Consider the following 12,210-nt stretch of genomic DNA (forward strand, 5'->3'; position numbering starts at 1 on the left):
TTATCCTGACTGATTTCAGAAATGACAAAGTAATGTACGAATATCATTTAAAAGCATTCAGCGATATATAAGTGTATTCTGTGCTCTGTGTCAGTGTGTTTGTTGAGCATCAGGTGAGTCATGAAGCCCCTCAGAGATGCTGAACTCGGGGCCTCCACCTTCTTCGCTTCTCCTCTTCCTCATGATGTGTGTGGCAGCAATGGACTTCCTCTCACCCCAAACTCCATCAAGATCCTGGGACGCTTCCAGATCCTCAAGACCATCACCCATCCCAGACTGTGCCAATATGTGGACATCACCAGAGGGAAGCATGGTATGATCATGGCTTTCTTGCTTTAGTGCACTGTGTTTCTCTCAAATATTCCCAAATAAGACCATCCGTCGGTAAATAATAGTAAATACAGTTTATTTCACAGATATCACTTGAAAACAATGCGGCTACTCTCTTAGAATCTTTAAAAAATGTGTTGGCTTTTCTCAGAAGTGCTTGTTTTAGCAATAGTGTACCTTGTAAACCGTTGGTTTCATAATTGATGAACTTTGCAACATTGGCACTGTTATTAAACTGAATTGAGCTGCTTTATAACCTAAATTGAAGTCTTTTTATAATTGATAAACTTGCCATATTCACAGTTATTTTCCTGTTTACAACTGTAAAACTGCTTTGAAACAATCATTCTGTAGGATATAAAGCGCTATGTAAATAAAGTCATCCAATCATAATAGAGCTTTCCAGATCAAGAACGTTTTTTGTGCAAAATGTATCAGATTGTGGTAACACTTTACAAGAAGGTTTCATTTGTTAACGTTTAATGTATTAACTAACATGAACTAACCACGAGCAATACATTTGTTACAGTATTAATCGTTGTTAACGTTAGTTAATAAAATCCAGCTGTTCATGTTAGTTCACAGTGCATTAACTAATGTTAACAAAATACAACTTTTGATTTTAATAGTGTATTAGTAAATGTTGAAATTAACAAAGATTAATAAATGCTGTAGAAGTGCAGTTCATTATTAGTTCATGTTAACTAGTGTAGTTAACTAATGAAACCTTATTGTAAAATGTTACCCAGATTGTTGTCATATCTAGTTCGCTGTCTATTGGACATCCTTTTCTGCAGGTATTAAAATTAAAAGAAATATGTCATGGCACGTTTTTGCAAGTCATTAATGTTGAAATGTTTTCCATTTCCTTTTAATGCCTCATCAAGTCTGGTTTTGTTTTCTCGTGCTCTTCAGAGTTTTATTCTCTTTTATCCTAGTGATTTTTATCTCTGCGGTTTAATGGCATTATTCATGTGCGGGAATCCTTCTGCGAGAATGTCTCTTTTTATCTTTATTTGCTTTATGGCTGTTAGTTCAGTATTTATCATGCACAATGCACTTTGGTTCATGCATGTGTGTGCCCTATGAGATCGATGCATGTGTATGCAAACACATGTGTTTGAAGTCCTTATGACATTATGCAGATTTATTAGTGTTATAACTTTCTTTCATGTTTGAGAAATGACCTTGAATGCAGGTCATCATCTTGCTGGAGGGAATATTCATTTCTGAGGATATTGAAAATCAGTTTTTAAGTCTTTAGGGAATAAGTTTTTTTTCTTTTTCTTTTTTTTTTTTTCTTCACTGTGCTGATTAAAATGGGAATAGTAAACAAGAATCTTGTACGCTTCAGAGCAGTTGCAGTTGTAAAATAGATATTTTTTTAGATATTGTGACATTTCCTGGATGTTTTTTAGTTGCACACTTGCATGTTGAATATCTTTTCTTGTTGCACTCTTAAAAATCAAGGTACCAAAAGGTTTTTTTTGTGTGAAAGTGCAATAGAAGTTCTTGAAAGATTCTTTTTTTCTTAGCGTGAAGAACATTTTGCTAATCTAAAGACCCTTTTTCCACTTTAAAGAACCTTTTGTGCAATGGAAAGATTCCATGGATGTTAAAAGTTCTTCATGGAACTAGGGATGGCCCGATACCGATACTGGCATCGGGGATCGGGCCGATACTGTCCTAATATACTCGTACTCGTACTCATAAAAATTCGCCGATACCACGCACCGATACCACGTACATTTTGCAAAACGAAACTGGCCGCCGCGAGTGCTTTGTCGAGGTGAACTGAGGCATAGGAAAGTATAATGTCGGCGGTTTGGGCTCATTTCAAGATAAGGGATGATGACAACAGCAAGGCAGACTGTGAGTTATGTTCAGCTAAGGTGTCGAGAGGAGGGAAAGAAAGTACATCGTTTAACACCAGCAATCTAATTAAACATCTGAAGACGCATCATAGATCTGATGGCCGAGCGCGCGCGCGGGCGGTAATGCACTCACTCTGTGTGTGCGGGTTACGGGAGAATAAAATGATTCGCGGGACTCCCGCAAACTAGAAATATCTATGAATAAAACATAAAAACTAAAAGATTTTTATTCATCTCTTGCAGAAAAGCAACAAGAACAACTACAACAAAATAGAAACGATTTACAGGACAGAGTTTCTATTCATAACATGGTTACAGCGTTGAGCGATGTAGCCAATCACAGACATATGTGTTGATGTCTGGAACGCAATGGCCAATCAGAAGCATTTAAGATAGACTCCCCTCACCGCTCAAAACGGACTTTTTTGTTCAGTGCTGAATTCTGTATGCTGGCAAATCCTCTAATTATAACAAACAAAGTGTGGATATTATGAAAGATTGATTGTGCAGTCAGCTTCATTGATAATAACAGAGATGTGTGAGATCGCGATGAACTGTCAGCTTTTAGGATTTATTAAGGGATTTATATTCAGTCATGCCAGACCATGCACGCATAGCCTGCTTGCTTTTATGTTAAATTAACAGTGGTTTGTGTGTTAATACATTTATTATTTTACTAATTTTTATTTATTTTTAGACTTGTTAAAACAAGCAGAGAAGAAAATAAAAACAGTCTTCTAACCTGTGTTCTAAAATAGTCGTCTTCTTTTCTGGGAGCCTATTACTTTTGCGGTAGAAATATCGGTATCGGTACTCGGTATCGGCAAGTACACAAATGTAAATACTCGTACTCGTATCGGTTTGAAAAAAAATGGTATCGGGCCATCCCTACATGGAACCATCAATGCCTTTAGTTTTGGATGAGAGCTGAACTGAGACGACGATGACATCACTGTTGTCAGTAGAGCTTCTCTATAGCTGAATTAAACTCATTTCATCCATGAAATTTAGACGGTTATTGAACAGAACAGAATCAACACTGAACTGACTTCAGCTAAACAATGACACTTTCCTTTTAGAGCTGCTTTACAGCAGAATTGATGTTTGTTAGTTTGCATCATTAAATCACAATTTTCCTGTTTATCACTGTAAAGCTGCATTGAAACAATTTGTATTGAATAAAGCACTATATAAATGAAGGTGACTCTCTTTTTTTACACTGTACATGTTTCTCCTGCGCATACAACAACTACACATGTGTTGGCGAGCCAATTCCCCATCCTTATCAATAACGGCACAGTTAGCACACCCATGAACGGTAACCAAATTACCCAGTTTAAGGGGATAGTTCACCCTTAAGTTGTTCCAAACCTGTTTAAGTTTCTTTTGTCATTTGAACGCAACCAAACAGTTGACGGTAGCCATTGACTTTCACAGTATGGAAAAAATACAATGGCTCCCGTCAACTGTTTGATTTACAACATTCTTCAAAATATCTTCTTTTGTGTTCAACAGAAGAAAGAAACTCATACAGGTTTGGAACAACTTGAGGGTGAGTAAATGGGAGGGTCATTTTTGGGTGAACTATCCCAAAACACCAAAATAATCCTAAAAAAAATTCTCACGGTAACCTAATACAGCAGAGAATAGCAAGAAGGCATGTATTTCAGAGAATGTTTTTTGTTATCTTTGTGTTTGTTATCTTTGCAAGTACTTGCTTTAAACTCTTTGTTTTTTGTTATTTTGCAGAACGGCTGGTTATTGTTGCTGAGCACTATGAAAAAAGCCTAAAAGATCTTCTGAAGCAGGGGAAACCAGTCAGGTAACAATCAATACCAACTGAATAATGCACCTCGATGAACGCACACAAGTGTTCAAATGTTTGGGGTCATTTAAAACGTTTTTTTTTTCTTGATAGAAGTCTCATCAAGGCTGCTTTAATTTGATTAGAAATGGCCAAAGCCATTACTCCAATGTCTTCAGTGTCACATGATCTTTCAGAAATCATTCTAATATGCCTATTTGCTGCTCAAGAAACATTTATTATTATGCTATAATGAATTATTTGATGAATAGAAGGTTACAAAGAACAGCTTTTATTTGAAATATAAATCTTTTGTAACAATACTTTAATTCAGCATTTATTTGAAATAAAAAGTCAACATAAATGTCCAAACTGTCCCATGGTATTATCATTTGATGCTATCACTGGTGTTTTCTGAAAGGCATATTTGAACAGGTCATATTCTTCAGACTTCACTCAGGGACTAGGTTTTATCAGTTTTATCATTTTGAATCTGTTCCACATTATCAGGTTAAAAGACCCATTGGTATTTGTGGCAGAGCTTTTTTTGTTGTTGTTCTGAGATTCATTAGTGGTTTGTATCCTCTCATGTGGAAGCTATTGACACCGTTGTCAAATTCTTTATGTGGACACTTTTTGCAAAGCTTTTCTTTTTGTGACAGCATTTGATCATTGTTTGTGTTTTGGCTCACACTATTATATATAATAACAATATGATATATTTATATTGACACGATTGGGATCAGAGTTTAAGAAAATAATGAATGTTAATATAGCAAGTGTAAATTGGGCCAATGTGACAGCAGTTTAAACTTTTGCTATAGACTGAGCAAATGTTATACTAAAAATAACTGTAAAACAAGACGGGAGACAAAATAAACTGATTGAAACCAATAAAGCTTCACATTTTAGACAAAATCTAGACAATTTACAGTCAAACCGATCAGTCCAGGAATATTTCACTACTCCATTGAATAATCTATTCAGTATTTTCTTATATATACTGTAATGTATTCAATATATTATAGAATATTATGAACATGTTTTTCTTCATCCAGAACTTTCTATGAACTTTGTCTAATAGAAAAACATCAGTTTACACTACAGTACATAAGCACTTTATTCAAAACCCTGATTATAATCATTTATTAGTTTATGTGACCATCCTTATATTTTAATTCCATATTGCTGATTCAGAATAAAGTTTGATCTACTATTATCACATTGAATAATGCTGTTAGGATAACAAAAAGGTTTAAAAGTAAAATTTTTAGTCTGGTCTGCCTCATTGGTCTAACATTGTTCGTTAATGTCTAAATGATTGAGATGGCCAATCAAATCAAAGTAGGTGGGCTTTTCTTTTCACAGAAGCAGTGTGTGAATTCCAGCGCAAAACGTCAGTTTAACTGAAGATGTAAATGCATGTCAACTGTCAAAATGTTGACATACAGTAACATCCAGTGATGCAAACAATGTTAACATTAGTTAATGCATTGTGAACTAACATGAACATTTTTATTAACAAAGGATAATAAATTGCTCTGCGCATTGTTAGTTCAAAATAAACCTTATTGTAAAGTGCTGTGTCTTTCACTTTCAGCTCTTTTTTTTCATGCAGTATCAATAAGCACATAAATAGTTGTAAAAGCAGCATTCCTAGCTAAACCAGTGCTATATTTCTAATAACTGAACAGCTCAGAATGCTCATATTCTGCCATCTACTGTCTAAATCAGACTGTTTATTTTGAATGAATGGCACTTAAATGAATTCAAAGGGCATTATACAGTATTTTGCCATGCTATTTCTAATGTGTAGCATTGGATTATGCTTTTTATTTGACTTCACAGTGCCTCATTCAGCCTCATTCAACCTATGCCTCATGGCATAGGTTAACGTGTATATCCATAATTACTTGCATTTATATATTACTTGTATACATATTGAGTGATTGAATTTCAGTTTGACTTGATTGTGACACTGACATCAGTAGAAAATGAAAGCCCCTATTAAGTTTTTTGAGACACTCTAAAAATTGACTCATTTTCGGATGTTGTTGTCTCTCTCTTAGTCCAGAGATGGTGCTTCACGTTGCCTATGAAGTGCTAGAAGGTTTGGAGTTCATGAATGAACATGGGATGGTTCACCGCGCCTTGTCTCCCAACAATGTTCTCTTGGATCGTGAGGTATTTGGAATCACGGAAGTGTATGGAGTCATTGGCGTGCTGCATGATGTAAAAAAAAAAAAATCTGGGGATTGACCAAGTGTTCAAAACAGTTTAATTTTAATTTAATTTAATTTAATTTAATTTAATTTAATTTAATTTTATTTAATTTTATTTTATTTTATTTTATTTTTTATTTTATTTTATTTTATTTTTAATTTTATTTTTAATTTTATTTTTTATTTTATTTTTAATTTTATTTTTAATTTATTTTTAATTTATTTTTAATTTATTTATTTAAAAAATATATTTTTTTATTTTTATTTAATTTTAATTTTTTATTTTTATTTATTTGTTACTATTTATTAAAAAAAAAAAATATATATATATATAATTCTAACCTGTAATTATTGTTGCTCAAAAATGTAATAATAAAATTCATAGCTGTAGTATAAGAGCTTTATAAATAAACGGATAATTCTGATAAACTTAAAACAGTGTACCCAACAGATATTACCAATATGATGAAGTTTGTCAGAACGATCAGTTTCTTATTGATACCATACTTTGTCTTGCTTTCAACTCACTGTTTTCATGGAATGAAATGTTCTTTTACAAACTCAACAGGGTAAAGTGAAGTTGGCCAAATTTGGCCTGTATCATATGACCGACCACGGAGCAGATGTTGACTTCCCTATTGGGTACGTCATTCAGCTATAATGTTTTCCATTTGTTTCCTGCTGTATCCTCATATTCATCAAAATGAAACTCACGTGCTTTGGTCGGTGTCTATATAAGGGTACAGATAACATCTCGGCATCATTATAGCAGAGCAGAGAGTCAAGGCGAGCTTTAAATCTTGTCCGCCGTCTCTTTAAGATGCATTGTGGCTCTGAACCGAAGCGCCTGCTTTTCATGAAAAAAAAGATCAATGGGTCACGCTGTGCTCTCATAATAAAGAAAGATGAACTAACATTAGATGTGCATCATTGTGGCTCATCTTTGTTTTGATCAAAAGCAGATCCTGGATATCAAAGCGGCTTCCTTATGTGGCATCTGAGTGGCACGACCAGGAGCCCTCATGTTCTCTAAGGGGGCTGTCTTATAATATCCGGTTGTGATTTGGGTTTTGCGGGACACTTCTTTTGTTATCTGGCATCACAAGGACCACATCTGCTCTCTGTGAGACCTTTCCAGCAACCGTGTCGTCTATTCCTCTCTGTTTTCGTAGGTATCCATCTTACCTGCCTCCAGAGGTTATTGCTCAAGGCTGTCTGTATTCCAGCGACCCCTCGATCATTGAGGCCCCGCTTCCTTCAGGGCCCAAAACAGACGTTTGGTCTCTCGGGGTGCTTCTGTTTGAACTCTGTGTGGTACGCTCTCAGAGTTTTCATACATTCAGCTCAACAAGGACTAAACTGAATTTTACATTAATGCAAATCATTTGTTTTTTACCCCCCAGGATATGAATAATTTACGTTGTTGCATATATTAGATATGCTTTATAAACTTAGTTTTTCTCAGGTTTTACTTACAGTTTACATATTTATGTATGTTACTTTTCCCCTAAAATAATCCACTGAATTTAAATGTTGTTGATTTCAAAATGTCCTGAAAGGCTTTTTTTAATAAACTGTTTAAATACACTGAATACTAGACAGGCAGATAGACAGACAGGCAGGCAGATAGACAGGCAGATAGACAGGCAGACAGACAGACAGACAGACAGACAGGCAAAAAGACAGGCAGATAGACAGACAGACAGACAGACAGGCAAAAAGACAGACAGAAAGACAGGCAGATAGATAGGTAGATAGACAGGCAGACAGACAGATAGATAGACAGGTAGATAGACAGACAGGCAGGCAGATAGGCAGACAGACAGACAGACAGACAGAGACAGACAGACAGACAGACAGATAGATAGACAGACAGACAGACAGACAGAGACAGACATACAGGCAAAAAGACAGGCAGATAGACTGATAGACAGGCAGACAGATTGGCAGACAGATAGAGAGACAGACAGACAGGCAGATAGATAGGCAGACAGGCACATAGACAGGCAGACAGACAGATAGATAGGCAGACAGGCAGATAGACAGATAGATAGACAGGCAGATAGACAGACAGACAGGCAGAAAGACAGGCAGACAGACAGATAGATAGACAGGCAGACAGACAGGCAGGCAGACAGGCAGGCAGGCAGGCAGGCAGACAGACAGACAGGCAGATAGACAGGCAGACAGACAGATAGATAGACTGACAGACAGGCAGACAGACAGACAGATAGATAGACTGACAGACAGGCAGATAGATAGATAGAGAGGCAGACAGATAGACAGACATACAGCCAGATAGATAGATAGATAGATGGATGGATGGATGGACGGACAGACAGACAGACAGACAGGCAGGCAGACAGACAGACAGGCAGGCAGACAGACAGATAGACAGGCAGACAGACAGATAGATAGACTGACAGACAGGCAGACAGACAGATAGATAGACTGACAGACAGACAGGCAGACAGACAGACAGGCAGGCAGACCGATAGATAGACAGACAGACAGGCAGACAGACAGGCAGGCAGACAGACAGACAGGCAGATAGACAGGCAGACAGACAGATAGATAGGCAGACAGACAGATAGATAGACTGACAGACAGGCAGACAGACAGATAGATAGGCAGACAGACAGATAGATAGACTGACAGACAGGCAGATAGATAGATAGATAGATGGATGGATGGATGGACGGACAGACAGACAGATAGAGAGATAAATCTATCGATCGAAGTCTATAGGACTTTCCAGAGTTTTTATAGTCCATTTTAGGAAAACCATAAATTCGATCAGTTTTCTCAACCCAACATAAAATGGTGATTGATATAGTTTCCGGCTCATTTATCCCACAGGAAGTACAAGGTCAAGTCGAGCACATGGCATTGTGGTATATAGTTTGTATTACAGTCAGTATGCTCTATCTATTGTATACTGCACTTTTTGGCACTTGTAATAGGGAGTAGAACATTTGCTTACTGCAGAATTATTAACTTTCATTGGTCAGTTTCACGAGTTTTTAACTGTGACCACAAAGATTCTATAACATTTGCTATCATGTGACTTGTTTTGTCCAATAGGGAAGGCAGATTCTGCAGAACATTGATATTAGTGAGAGAATGAAATTCATCATCACCTTAGGTGAGTTCATGTTTACATTACACTATTTATGTATTCACATCACATTATTTGCACATAATCTGTTGTAATGAATTTCACCATTGGAATATCTCTGAATTTTAGTTTTTTTTTTTTTTTGCATCTTATTGTCTACAGGATGCATGGACGACATAATCACTGTTCTTGCTGAGGAACACGGGTGCTTGGATACTGTTAAGGTAAGTTTGCTCGTATTTATGGATAGTCTTTTATCTTTGTACTTTACCTTTCATACAAAGATAGATCTAGATTTGATTTTTTTTTTTTTTTTTCTAATCCTTTTATTTCAGAAAAGTACACAATAAGTATCACAGTAAGATGTGGTTTATCTTAGTGCTTTCATCTTAAAGGGATTTTACTTTAAAAGGTTTACTTTGAAACCTCTCAGATAAACTCTTCTTAGCTTGACACTGAGCGCGCACTGGTCGTATGGCTAATGTATTCCAAATGTCCTCATAAAACCTCACTTTGAGTGGGGTTTATAGCATGAATGACAGAAAGTGCTGATTTATCAGAGTTTTGCTGGGTTTGATGCTTTACTAATATTCTTGTCTCTGACTTTTTTCCCCAGGATCTGCCTGAAAATGTGCAGGCTTTATTGAGGAAATGCCTGACGTTTCTCCCTTCAAAAAGGTAGCCTGTCCACATCCTTTATCATTTCTTTATTGAAAAAACAACAACAAAAAAACCCTCTCTCATCTTCCAAAGCTTGGCAGTATGTCATTATTCCATGAAATCTCGTATCTCTTTTTAATTCTTGAACAAATACAAGGACTGTCTTGTTAGCGGTTATTCTTATAAATGACATAAAATGGCATTTTATTATTTTACTTATTTCTTAGTGATGGGTAATCTTGTTATAAAAACAAAAATATATTTTTCATTTGATACTCAAATGTGCATATAAATTGAATAAATATAAATAATAATAATTATATAAAAAAAAAAAAATTTTTTTTTATATAATTATATATATTTTTTAAAGGCACACCGCGGAACTTTTGGCCACTAGTGGCGCTCGACCTGTAACTTTCACGTCTAGCGTCCCTAGAGGCCACAAGCTCCGCAGCACTGTCGCAAAAGTCAACCGGTCAGCCCATAGACAGTGGGTCAGCCTCCCGTGTCTTTAGATTGTGTGTGCTTGCAGTGTTTGAGGTGGGCAGCCTTGCCGCGCTCGATTCCCTTATAGCAGTCTGCTGAGAGAGAGCGAGCGGGGCGAGCCCCGTGGGGCTTAGTGCTGACATGTCTGTGAGTGAATGTGGGCGCGGGACGGCGGGCACATTTACTGCACTAAAAACACCGTCGGCCTGAGCTGACTGTAACTTATGTGTGTTGGGTTCGTTTTACAGAAACCGTGGGACATGTTGTGTGTAGTGTTTGTGGGCACTGAGTCGTGGGCACGTTCACTAACGTTACATTTAATGTACATTTGACATGAGTCGACTTTATTTGTGCGAGCCCTGCACTGTGGCGGGCTGTGTTTGTGTGTAGAAATGAACAATGGGCTGTGGGCATTTTATTACACTCATAACACCATCGGCTGTGGCCGGAATACCAGAAAATACTACACTACTTATATGATTTATCTGGGTCACCTTGGAAACGGCATTTGCGTGCAGGCAAGCGTCAGCATCGGTCGGGCACCCCTCCTCCTCCTGTAGCTCACGCCAGCGAGCGAACGCTGGACCAATGGTGATCCTCGTCCTGGCTTTTCATTTGTCACTATGCCTTTTTCTTTTAGTGTCCTCTGACAAAACCATTGCCTTCTTCCTTGTAGCTGTTGGTTCGGCCATGACGAAAACATAAAATATACAGACGGCAACGGCAATCAAACGAGAGTTGAGCACTCACGTCAGAATCTGAGGAAGTTGTGGGTGGTGGGGGAAGTGACGTATGCCGTATAGCGGTCGAATTTTGTAGTTCTTTTTGTGCTCGGGTTCCTACCCGAAACCCGAAGTTACATAGTGCTAGGAAAAGCGATACAGACACCTTCAGGCTACGGCAGACATTCAACCTATTGTAAGTCGATGTACCATCTCAATGGGTTTTGGTAATATATTATAAAGGTTGAAAAGTTCCACAGTGTGCCTTTAATACTCTATTTGAGATTTTAACCATAGTTACAATAATTTTTACAATGAAGATGCAAAAATTATGAACAAGTTTTAATAAATACTCAATATCCTGTCCCCATCCCTACCTAAACAACATGGCAATAAATAGAACTGAGTCAATATACCGTCTATAAGTGATCAGTATAAAAATAATGACAAGAATACAGATTTACAGGACAATTAATAATAATACTAATATATATATTAGGCACCAATATGATCATTTTGGCTGATACCGATAACCGATAATTCTTTATATTTGGATGCCGATAACCGATATTGACCGATAAATCTAAATCAAAAGTTTTATGTAATGTGAGAGCCTGATTACAAAGAAAGTCACACCATTAAATTGTTCTCATTATAATTTTATGTAGCCTATATGACAGATTGCGCTGCACATGTTGCACATAACTGTATTTTCCTTTTTTAAGTAATTCCAATCATATCAAATATATATACACTCACCTAAAGGATTATTAGGAACACCTGTTCAATTTCTCATTAATGCAATTATCTAATCAACCAATCACATGGCAGTTGCTTCAATGCATTTAGGGGTATGGTCCTGGTCAAGACAATCTCCTGAACTCCAAACTGACTGTCAGAATGGGAAAGAAAGGTGATTTAAGCAATTTTGAGCGTGGCATGGTTGTTGGTGCCAGACGGGCCGGTCTGAGTATTTCACAATCTGCTCAGTTAC

At 36.9% G+C, this 12,210-nt stretch overlaps 2 protein-coding genes across 2 annotated transcripts in view; one reads left to right on the top strand and one right to left on the bottom strand.

Moving 5' to 3' along the window:
• aimp1a (aminoacyl tRNA synthetase complex interacting multifunctional protein 1a) overlaps nt 1-12,210 on the bottom strand; it is a 49,277-nt gene that overhangs the window by 15,112 nt on the left and 21,955 nt on the right. The window lies entirely within an intron of this gene.
• The window catches only part of tbck (TBC1 domain containing kinase), a 67,323-nt gene that overhangs the window by 419 nt on the left and 54,694 nt on the right, over nt 1-12,210 (top strand). The window contains exons 2-9 of the mRNA XM_056253564.1: nt 95-313; nt 3,954-4,026; nt 6,078-6,192; nt 6,799-6,872; nt 7,403-7,544; nt 9,315-9,375; nt 9,511-9,572; nt 9,965-10,026. Coding sequence (XP_056109539.1) covers nt 121-313; nt 3,954-4,026; nt 6,078-6,192; nt 6,799-6,872; nt 7,403-7,544; nt 9,315-9,375; nt 9,511-9,572; nt 9,965-10,026 — 782 coding nt within the window. The 5' untranslated portion in view covers nt 95-120. The remainder of the gene's footprint in view (nt 1-94; nt 314-3,953; nt 4,027-6,077; nt 6,193-6,798; nt 6,873-7,402; nt 7,545-9,314; nt 9,376-9,510; nt 9,573-9,964; nt 10,027-12,210) is intronic.

This window comes from Rhinichthys klamathensis, unplaced genomic scaffold (genome assembly GCF_029890125.1).
Source record: "Rhinichthys klamathensis goyatoka isolate OS25496 unplaced genomic scaffold, OSU_Roscu_1.1 h1tg000107l_1, whole genome shotgun sequence".
NCBI lineage: Eukaryota > Metazoa > Chordata > Actinopteri > Cypriniformes > Leuciscidae > Rhinichthys > Rhinichthys klamathensis.